This window comes from Urocampus carinirostris, chromosome 13 (genome assembly GCF_059441175.1).
Source record: "Urocampus carinirostris isolate Australia breed hairy pipefish chromosome 13, RoL_Ucar_1.0, whole genome shotgun sequence".
NCBI lineage: Eukaryota > Metazoa > Chordata > Actinopteri > Syngnathiformes > Syngnathidae > Urocampus > Urocampus carinirostris.
In genome coordinates this window covers 26,447,979-26,459,657 of record NC_142361.1, presented here as the reverse complement: position 1 = coordinate 26,459,657, position 11,679 = coordinate 26,447,979, and the positions used below count along the sequence as shown (strand labels likewise).

General features: G+C 41.4%; 1 protein-coding gene across 4 annotated transcripts in view; it reads right to left on the bottom strand.

The window, feature by feature from the left end:
• Positions 1–5,908: 5,908 nt before the first annotated feature.
• hmgcll1 (3-hydroxymethyl-3-methylglutaryl-CoA lyase like 1) overlaps positions 5,909–11,679 on the bottom strand; it is a 45,708-nt gene continuing 39,937 nt past the window's right edge. The window contains exon 9 of one of the 4 annotated variants that reach the window (XM_088351965.1): positions 5,909–6,935. In XM_088351965.1, coding sequence (XP_088208091.1) covers positions 6,846–6,935 — 90 coding nt within the window. In that variant the 3' untranslated portion in view covers positions 5,909–6,845. The other 3 variants (XM_088351966.1, XM_088351964.1, XM_088351963.1) reach the window with 3 other exon arrangements.

The window sequence follows — 11,679 nt, the reverse complement described above, 5'->3', positions numbered from 1 at the left end:
AAAATAAAGATATATATAACAGTTCTGCGTGTATATTAATTCATAAATGAAAATATTGGATAGGTCCCCAGGATGGGACCCTTTGTCAAATTTTTAAGCCAATAAGGCCCCCGACTCTCAATAGTTACCCGACTCTGCTTTTCAGGGTCACGGTGTAACTAGAATCCCCCCCAGCTGTGTTGGGGCGACACCCCGCAAACATCATTTATCTGTCATGTCCGACTTTGACACATAGAGACAAGCATTCACACGTCCGTGCAATTTGAACCTTAACAAAATATTCATCGGGACTGCAGCAGGAAACCAGAGTACCTGGAAAGAACCCACAAAAGCATGGTGAGAACATGCAAAGCCCACAGGGAAAGGTGATGCCAGGGGGACGTACTAACCGCCAGTCTTAAAAAATGCACATAAAACCCTGTGCAGAGCTGCGCTATACATAGAAAGGTCTTGTGGTTTTGAAAACAGAACACTCCTCCTCAAAGAGGAAAAGGATGTGGGAAATACAGAGGAAGGATCATTAAATATGAGCTTCATCATGGTTACGATTTTTTTTCTCGGAAAAATAAAAGGAAAGTACTAACTGTCATTTTTGTATTTCAAGGTCAATGGTTAATGCTATACGTGGATATATATACACCGAAGAAAGTAAGTATTTGAACATCCTGCAATTTCTCCCACTTAGAAATCATGGAGGGGTCTGATATTTTCATCGTAGGTGCATGTCCACTGTGAGAGATAAACTAAAAAGAAAAATCCAGAAAATAACAATGCATGATTTTTTTTTTAAGATTTCTTTGTGTGATAAAGCTGCAAATAAGTATTTGAACACCTGAGAGAATGAACGTTAATATTTGGTATAGTAGCCTTTGTTTGATATTACAGAGGTCAAATGTTTCCTGTAGTCTTTCACCAGGTTTGCACACACTGCAGGAGGGATCTTGGCCCACTCCTCCGCACAGATCTGCTCTACATCACTTAGGTTCCTGGGCTGTTGCTGAGAAACATGGAGTTTGATCTCCTTCCAAAGATTTTCGATTGGGTTCAGGTCTGGAGACTGGCTGGGCAATGCTAGAACCTTGATATGATTCTTACAGTGCCACTCCTTGGTTTTCCTGGCTGTGTGCATCGGGTCGTTGATGTGTTGGAAAACCCAGCCACGACCCATCTTCAATGTTCTGACTGAGGGAAGAAGCTTGTTCCCCGAGATCTCACAATACACGGCTCCAGTCATCCTCTCTTTAATGCAGTGCCCTCATCCTGTCCCATGTGCAGAAAAACACCCCCAAGGCATGATGCTAACACCCCCATGCTTCACAGTAGGGATGGAGTTTTTAGGGTTTTATTCTTTATTCTTCTTCCTCCAAACACGCTTAGTGGAATTATGACCAAAAAGTTCTAATTTGGTCTGATCTGACCACAAACCTTCTCCCATGACTCCTCTGTTTCATTCAAATGGTCATTTTCAAACTTACGGGCCTTGATACGTGCTGGTTTAGGCAGGGGAAGCTTTCGTGTCATGCATGATTTTAAATCATGACGTCTTGGTGTATTACCTACGGTAACCTTGAAAACAGTGGTCCCAGCTCTTTTCAGGTCATTGACCAACTCCTGTCGTATTGTTCCGGGCTGATTCCTCACCTTTCTTAGAATCATTGAGACCCCACAAGGTGATATCTTTCATGGGGATCCACTCCGATTGAGATTAACCATCATGTTTAGCTTCTTCCATTTTCTAACGATGCTCCAACAGTGGACCTTTTTTCACTAAGCTGCTTTGCAATTGCAGTTCGTTCATAATGAAAATGATTAATCAGTCGAAAAGAAAACTATATAGACACACAAATAAATGATGCACGCTGTTTGGTTCTAACAAACAACGATTTATTTACGCTGCAAGGAAAATTGAAACAAACGAAAGAATAAAAGACATTTTCGACTCAAGGACTCATAGCGTTAGTGAGGAAAAAAATTCTGTAACAGGAATAAAAGCACTGACCAATAAACCCAGTTTTAAGATAGCTAACTTACCGTATTTTCCGCACTATAAGGCGCACCTAAAAGTCTTTTTTTTTTTTTTCAAAAGCTGACCATGCGCCTTATAATACAGTGCGCCTTATATATGGATCAATATTAAGTCGCAAAGTCTTGCAACTAATGAAAGCAGCTGCCGACTAGATTTTCCCCCGAACGCGAAGTCGTCCGCGGTGTATGCTGGGATTTATATACCGGCGTTTCATTGGCTAACCAATGTGTCAATCATCATTTGAATCCATCACTATTTCCCAGTTCGAATCCCGGCTCGTCCGTGTTACATGTCGAAGTGTCCTTGGGTAAGACACTGAACCCCTAATACCCCCAATAAGCAGGTCAGCGCCTTACATGGCTGCAAGGCCGCTATTGGGAAATGTGGAGCACATTGTAAAGCGCTTTGGGAAGTCATTGACTTGAAAAGCGCTAAATAAATGCAGATCATTTCATTTCATAAAGTTATTCGGAGGTAAAGGGGGCGGATCCTTTTTATCATTTACAGGCTGGCATAGGCTAAAGGGGCAAAACAAAGCCTGCAATTGGCTGAAAAAGATGTGTCAATCATCAGTTGAATCGATCACTATTGGTTAAAGTTATTTGGAGGTAAAGAGGGCGGATCCTTTTTATCATTTACAGGCTGGCATAGGCTAAAGGGGCAAAACAAAGCCTGAAATTGGCCGAAAAAGATGAATGTGAATAGCATGTTGGGTTGACGGCATAGAGAAAACAGTATTTTACTTTTCTGTACTGTATTTGTAAATATTTTACTCTCCTGGATTTACTACACTCACGGATATAAGAGGACCATGGTTGCACATTATTATTGAATGCAACGACTTCGGCGAGCTACCCCGGCTATATATTTTCCCAGTATCTTGTTTCAGAGTGATCTAGATGTTTCTGTGATGGGTCTTTTTTTAAATTAAACTCAATTCCAAGTGTTTATTGTCATATGCACAGTAAAGTTGCGAGCGAAAAAGAAAATAGAAACCAAGGAATGGTTGGCATTTCTTGAATCCCAAGACTTTAACCTTCCGAATGATATTTGAAACGATGCATTTGATTGACATCGTACGGACACCGCATCCGCACGTGTCTACGACACGTATTTGCCTCTTTGCAAGCTTTCGGAATGTTAAGGGGGTAATAAGTTTGACTGAACTATCAGACTGTTTTGTCGACGTTCCCATTGTAGCGCCTTATAATCCGGTGCGCCTTATGTATGGAAGATATAGGACCAAAAACTATTTTTTGGGGGTGCGCCCTATAACCCGGTGCGCCCTATAGTGCGGAAAATACGGTAATTAAATGATCAGTAATAATTTCATTGCGTGTCAATTCATATTTATGCTAAGCACCGATGACGGTTTGTTGTCTACCAACCATGCACCCTTTGAAAAGGACATTGTGATCTCCACATGTTTGTTGGGTTACTGTCATTTGTTTCATTTCATTTCTCTTCGTCATCCTGGTTTTATTGTCATTTTCATTTCATATCATTTCCACAACTACGTAGATTGTTTATGTCTTTTTTTTGTTACTTTTCCGGTTTCGTCTTTGTTTCCTGTTTGGACTTGGTCAGGTTTGATTTTGTTTGAACATTTTTGTTGCCCACTTTGTCACAACTTAGATCCTGGTTTTGTTATTATATACAACCATCTTCTTGTTCACTCCAGCCTCTGGTTTCAGCCTCCCCTACATAGGTCCATCATCTACCATCAATCATAAAAATGACTTTCTTTCAGTTTTTCTATTAGTATTTTTACTCAACCTTTTTAGGCAACATTTTCCCCTTTTTATTCTGTGCTTTTCAGAGAGCTCGGTTCCACGGTCCTGTCCTTCTTGGGCACATTTTGTCATTGTCAACGTGATGTTTTGCGACACGCCGCTGCGCTCCAGCCTCACAATCTGATATTTACAGACATTTCACCAGAGACCAAGCCGTTGCCCTTAAGCTCAGTTTGATTTAAAAATCGCCTGTCTGCACCTCAATGTGAGTTTTTGTATCTATGCACGATCCTGCTTGGCATTCTGAGAGAAATATTAAAGCATTGTGTTTGGATAGAAGAATGCTTGTACAGTGGTACCTATTTAAACCAGCACCTCTAAACACTAGAATTTAGAGTTTTATTTGCGACAATAGTCTACAGTTTAAAGTCAAAGTCAAATTCGAAATTTTGTTTCACACTGCACAGACATTGACGACAATAAAGTACAGATGCATAAAACAGTCCTAACCTAAGATAATACTAAATAGAAAAGCGAATGACCTTTTTGTCTAATACTGAAGTAGTACAACTGACATGCAGTATGTCACAAAAGTGAGTACTCTCCTCACATTTCTGAAGAGATTTTATTATAATATCTAATAGAACATCACTGACGAAACATCGCAATGAAAAGAAGTTTGTCAACAAAGGCCATGGCTTACTAGCAAGATATCTTCTGGTCTGTTGGGACAAAGATACATTTATTGGGCTCAAATGGTGTGAAGCATGTGTGGCGGCAACCAGGTAAGGAGTGTAAACATGTTTGTGTCGTGCCTAAAGTCAAGCATGGTTTTGGGAATGTCATGGTTTGGGGCTGCATGAGTGCAACCAGAGTTGGAGAGTTGCTTTCTATTGGGGAAAACATGAAATCAAACATGTACTGTGAAATAATAGAGCAGAGAATGATCCTCTCCCTCAAGAAAATGGATCGCAGGGCAATGTTCCAGCCTGAAAATGACCCCAAATACAACTCTAAGATGACCAAGGCTTTTCAAAGTGGATAAGGGGAAAGGGGGTGGACTGGCCAAGAATGTCTCCAGATCTGAACACCTTTGGGCATTCTCAAGCGGAAGGTGAAGAAGCACAGGATCTCAAATATCCCTATGTTGCCACTGAAGGATGGGAAAGCATTCCAAGGGCAATTTGTGAGGCTCTGGTGAAATCCATGGCCATGAATATTGAGGTGGCTCTGCCAAATCATATTGGCCACACAAAATATTAACCTTCAGGAACTTACAGTTTAGGGTGTACTCACTTAGGTTACCATACCTTTAGATCGTCATGGCTAAATTTTGAATTTTTTAGAAGGGAAAAATAAATTTACACTAGTATATAAGCTATACACAGACTACCTTTCATTGTATCAAAGTGATGTTTCTTCAATGTTGTTCAATTATACATAATGAGGTAATATCTGCAGAAATGTGAGGGGTCAACTTACTTTTGTGACATAGTTTTTTCTGCAGTTTTTTAATGTTTAGACACAACATAAGTGTTGCTAGCTGCAGCAGCAGTAGTAGCAATAATATAAGTATAGGAAAAAATGTTAAAATGTAAAAAATAATAGATAAAATGATAATACGTATCAGCAGATGTGTGTCAGTTGTTATGCAGTCACAAGTGTTCATTTTTTCTTACTGGGTGTGGAGAAGGTTCAGTAGACTCACTGCCTGGTGGATGAAACTGTTAGTAAGCCCAGTAGTGCGGGAACAGAGTTGGTAGAAAAATTCAGTTTACAAGCAGTCCCACTAGAGACCTCTCTAGACAACCTCACTGCTCGTAACTGCTCGCTGCAAACATCAACTGGTTCCAGTTTGCGCATGCACGCTACTACAGGCAAAATAAAAAGTAAAAAATTGTTTTGGTTTGTATGTTCAAGTTACAGTAACTTAAATTCAAGTGCACAGTACGTGCTTACGTATCATCAACAAACTCTCAATCTCATACTCTGTCAAGATTCTTGTTAATGATTGCAAATCCTCTTTATCAGGTGATAATAAATCTGACAAAATTGAGCTGGTGGTACAGTGGTTAAGTCTCTGTACCTGCATGCAGATGACTGGGATTCGAATCCCAGCTGGGTTGAACATTAAAAGCCAGTTAGGGTCCTCAGGCAGGACCCCTCATGATATGCCTGGAGAGGGATGTAATTGACCAAACACAATCTCATGTCCGGACGATGCAAGAAAAAAAAAAGAAAAGTTTTAAGGTTTAAAAACATATATAATACTGGTCACACGTATAGTATAGGTCGACAGGTACGCCATCATACGCTCTATTACAATTATGGTTTCATTTTGATGCTTTTGTCAAGACCAGAACGGAGACATGACCCACTTGCGTTGCGTTTCTCACAAGTTTTATTGGAAGAAAAAGAAAGGGTTGCGCCCACGATCCGGTGATTGCTGGATGCGGAAGCAGGTCGCTCTGATACTCGGATTGCGCTCCGAATGCGGAAGTGGATCTTCCATGGCGAGCGATGGCGGAGTCCAGGATGTAAAAAACGGGTCAGCGGAGCAAATACATGGTCAGGTCGAGTCGCAAGCCAGAATAGTAAAGAAGATGTGTTCGGGGACAAAAAGAGGTCAAAAGCCGGGATGAGAGAGCAGACGTGGTCGGGATAAAAAAACGGGTCAAAGCCGGGGAACAGACGGGAGCAAAGATCGGGGCAGGTGGGAGTCAGGGTCGAAAAAGGCTTGCCTAGTGTTAACTGAGGTTCACAGACGGACTGACAAAAGGGGACAAACAGGACTGGATATAAATACTGATCGGGAGCCAATCAGGACCGCCGGCAGTTGGTGCCAAAGGAGCGGGCACAGCTGAGTCACATCAGTAATCATAAAATTTTGGGAGGTCAGGAACGGAAAAATTTGCTGGTTACACAAGCATGTTAAGCTATGAGCACAATCCTGGAACATATTAAGCTAGTGTGAATAGATATCACTGTATTTCAAATTGAAATTTCCAAATATCATTGAAACAACTTCATACCATTATGGGGCAGCACGGCGGCGCAGTGGTTAGTGCTGCGGCACAGTTCTGAGGTCACGAGATCGAACCTTCCTGTGTAGAGTTTGCATGTTCTCCCCGTGCTTGCGTGGGTTTCCTCCGGGAACTCCGGTTTCCTCTCACATTCTAAAAGAATTCGTGTTGGGTTAATTGGCCGGTACAAATTGTCCCAAGGTGTGAATGAGCGAGTGAAATGTCTGTCTCTGTGTGCCCTGTGACTGGCTGGTAACCAGTTCAGGGTGTCCCCTGCCCACTGCCTGAAGATAGCAGGGATAGCTTCCAGCACCCCCGCGACCCTACTGAGGATAAGCGGTGCAGATAATGGATGCATACCATTATGATCTAATGGCTTTCAAGCCCACCGGGAGGAAAGAAACTCTTCATGAAGAAAACAATGATAGAAGAAGTCATGCACATGGAATCAATGTCTTATTCTCTGCATTCACACAAGTCTTCTTATTTTAGCATAAACAACTCCGACACTTTAACAATGACGACGGACCCATGCAAGAAATCAATTATAAGATTTTAATAAATGTATGCAAATGTATACAATTATTCCTCAAGCCTTTTGTCATCAACGAGAGCTTGTTTGTTCACCCTTTGGTTGCTGGTTGTGTCTTATTCATTTCATTGGCAGATGGAACAACAGTGAAAACTAGTTAAATATTTAATATTTCATTGATTGAGCAGATGTGTTTAGCTAGCTTATCTTCAGCACATTTTCATCCTTCCAGGTGTGTAAGTCTAAAATAGACCAACAGAAATATTTCTATAAATATTTTTCACATTTGACCAATCTCAAGATACTGTTTTGTTATATTCTTATGACAAAAATGGAGAGAAAATGACCAAAATGGACGGATGACATTTGATGAGGGAATCGTTTTTGTTTTGTAGAAAATAAAAACAGATATACATATACAGTAGACCCTCCGGAAACAGCGTCGTCAATTTACAACGTTTTCACATTATTGTGTGGAATAAAATGTTTTTTCGGACCCTTGTTACGGCATTTTCCCCACTAAACAACATTGGCCAAATATTTTTTTTGTGTGCCAAAAAGCAAACATTTGATGTTCGTGCATATGACAGGTTTCGTCTCAAAGATGCCAGTATGCTACTGGTCCACGTCATATAAAATGCTGGTCTGCTATTGGTTTGTGTGACGACATCATAAAAATGCTGATATGCTAGTGGCTGAACTACCTCCCACAATGCCTTCCTGTTTTTTATTCAGTTCAGAACTTTGTGTGCTTTGCAAAGCACATTTGACAATAGCATACTGTATTTTTGGTATGTATCTATTCATAATGGGTCCCAGGCTTAAAGTGATTCTCAAGGTCAAAGTAAAAACCTGATAACCATGGAAACAAAGTTTGTGATATTTTTGAACTAATACAAAGACACACCCGCGTAACCTTCAATAACAAATATGATCATAATCAATCGACGATCGGGACAATTAAATAGAATAAACACTCGAGGAAATTTTCCAAGGGTATACAAATCCTCGCAAGTGGACGTTTTTGGAATACATTTTGTATTGAATTTGCCATCTCCCCCATCCCCCTCTGCAACGAAAATCAACTTGAAATTTTCCTTTTACATGTATATCTGCTTATGATGTAATTCAATTATCTCATCTCATCTCATCAGCCGTACCGCTTATCCTCATTAGGGTCGCGGGGGGACTGGAGCCCATCCCAGCAATCTTCGGGCAGTGGGCAGGGGACACCCTGAACTGGTTGCCAGCCAATCGCAGGGCACACAGGGACAGACAACTCATTCACTCATTCACACCTAGGGACAATTTGGACCGGCCAATTCACCTGAAATGCATGTTTTTGGAACGTGGGAGGAAACCGGAGTGCCCGGAGGAAACCCACGCAAGCACGGGGAGAACATACAAACTCCGCACAGGAAGTCTGGAGCTGGATTTGAACCCACGACAGGTTCCCATGACATGAACTGTGCCGCACAAGCGCTAACCACTGCGCCGCCGTGCTGCCCGTAATTCAATTATATGCATGCATATTACACATAAAAGAATCTTAATATGTACTATTTTGTTTTTTTTATATTCTTATCTCAGGTATCAGGTTTCGGAAGGCATTTGCTACACATTACATTAGGTTTCTATCTACTATTAAACGTCAATTTCGCTTTGCAATCCCTACCTCAGAGCAGATTAATGTCTTATCTGAGGGGTCTATTGTATGTGGACATATTTCAACTCTGACTTAATTATTGATGCAATTGCCAATGAATTAATCTCGTTAACTCAGTAAACTTATTTGTTTTCAGCGTACTTTAAACGACCAAATTGCAGTATATCCCAGCCTGACGCACATTCAATTCCCTCACCGAATATTGCAGAGACAGCCAAAAGGTGCAAAGTACTCATGGTCGAATGAAGTAAAACAAATGTCCAGGACACCAAATCACAAAAAAGACTTTTTGCTTCTTGCTTGAGCAACTTTGGAGTTTGTCTTGCGGTTTAGAACGGCGCAGATGAAGTCGCCCGCCTCCAGGACTTTGGCCAGGTCTACGCCCTTTTGAAAATAAAATTACATATTGAATGTCATATTGTCAACAATATTCATTTATTCACTTCATGCATTGATAGTAACTGCAATATGCTGCTTGTAAGGAATAAAAAGCATACTACTACAAAGTGGCAATATTATTGTTATACAGAAGCAACAACTGTCAAAACCCGAAGACCCAAACGCGTAACGTTTTCACACCAAGCTTTATTTATGACAGGGGAGCAGTCATTGGAACACAAACGCCAGTGATTCCGCGATCGCTGTGCAGGAAAAGCGGGGCAGAGAAGTAAGGAGCGGGAAACTGGGAAGCCAGGGGCAGATGGCAGGATACCGGACATGATGGGAAAGACGGAATCGATACTGGATACAGAGGTTTGGATCAGGGATCGATACGGGATACAAGATACGGGACAGATAGGATTGATAACGAGCAGGCTACCGGACAGGACGGGACAGACGGGATTGATACCAGATACAGAATAACGGGGCTTGAATCAGGGATCGATACAGGATACAGGATACGGGACAGACGGGATCAATACTGGATACAGAACAGGAGCCAGAGTCAAAGTGCTTGCCTTGCAAGTGCGGAGGTTAGTTGACGGACTGACAAGGAGTGAATGAGAGCAGTGAGTTTAAATAGGAGAGGAACCAATCAGGCAACGAGCAGCAGCTGGCGCCGAACGAGCGGGCACGGGTGAGGGCAATGGGCAATCATGACAACAACGTTTAAACGGATTTTTGCTAACCTGCATTGGCTCCCAGTTAGCCTTAGATGTGATTTCAAGGTTCTCTTAGTATTATACAAAATCATACATGGACTTGCTCCCTCTAATCTTAAGATCTGATTTGCCCCTATGTCCCGGTCCGAAGCCTACGATCTGAGAGTGCCGGTCTTCTGGTGATCCCGAGAGCAAAGAAGTGTTCTGCTGGTTCGAGAGCGTTCTCCATCCGGGCACCGGTGCTGTGGAATGCTCTTCCCCCTGAGATCTGATCTGCAACCTCAGTGGAAATGTTTAAATCTAAGCTTAAAACTCACTTCTACTCCATAGCATATGAATAACCTACTCTTCTCGTCGGCTGAAAAATAGTCTGTGTAATATAGTGCAATAATCTGTGAAGCCCTTTGATACTCTTCGTGATTTAGGGCTATACAAATAAAAATGATTTGACTTGACTTGACGGAAGTCTTAAGGAGTATATCAGGGAGATCCCAGCCATAGTATGTCATAAAAGTGAGTACACCCCTTGCATTTCTGCAGAGATTTTTATTATAATGTTAAATGGGACATCACTGAGGAAACATCACTTTTACACAATGAAATGAGGTATGTAAACAAAGATCATGGCTTACTGGAAAGATATTTACTTGACTGATGACACAAAGATTAATTTATTTTGCTCAGATGGTGTGAAGCATGTGTGGCGACAACCGGGTGAGGAGTACAAACATGTTTGTGTCGGGCCTAAAATCGAGCATGGTGTTGGGAATGTCATGGTTTGGGGCTGCATGAGTGCAACTGGAATTGGGGAGTTGCATTTCATTGAGGAAAACATAAACTCAAGTATGTACTGTGATATACTGAAGCAGAGAATGATCCCTTTTTCCCAGAAACCAGGTCACAGGGCAATGCACCAGCCCTGACAAAGACCCCAAATACACTTGTAAAATGACCAAGGCTTTTCTAAAGGGGTTAAAGGTAAATGTGATGGACTGGCCAAGGATGTTTCCAGATGTAAACCCAAAATAAAATATTTGAGGCATCCTCAAGCAGAACGTGGAGAAGCACAAGATCTCAAATATCCCCCAGCTCAGTCATTTTGTCATGGTGTCATGGAGGAGTGGGAGCATTCCAGAGGAAATTGTGAGGCTCTGGTAAAATTGATGGCCAGGAGGATTAAATGGTTCTGCCAAAATCATGGTGGCGACACGAATTATTGAACTTTAGGAACTTTTACTTTGGAGTGTACTCACTTTTGTTACTAAGGGTTCAGCTACTTGGCTATTTTTGGAGTTTTTGAGGAAAAAAATAATTTGACACTGCTATAATAGCTTCACACAGACTATTTTTAATTGTGTCCAAGCTATTTTTCGTGTTGTTCAATCAAACCTAATGTTAAAATCTCTGCAGAAATGTGAGGGGTGAACTTACTTTTGTAGCATATTGTATTTTCTATAGTACTTCTAGTTGACTATAACAGACTACTTGTGTGTAGTCTGTTATAGTCTGTGATCTGTGCAGCCCTTTGAGACTTCTTGTGACGAAGGGCTATACAAATAAACATGACTTGACTTGACCTTTATTTATGATAACATT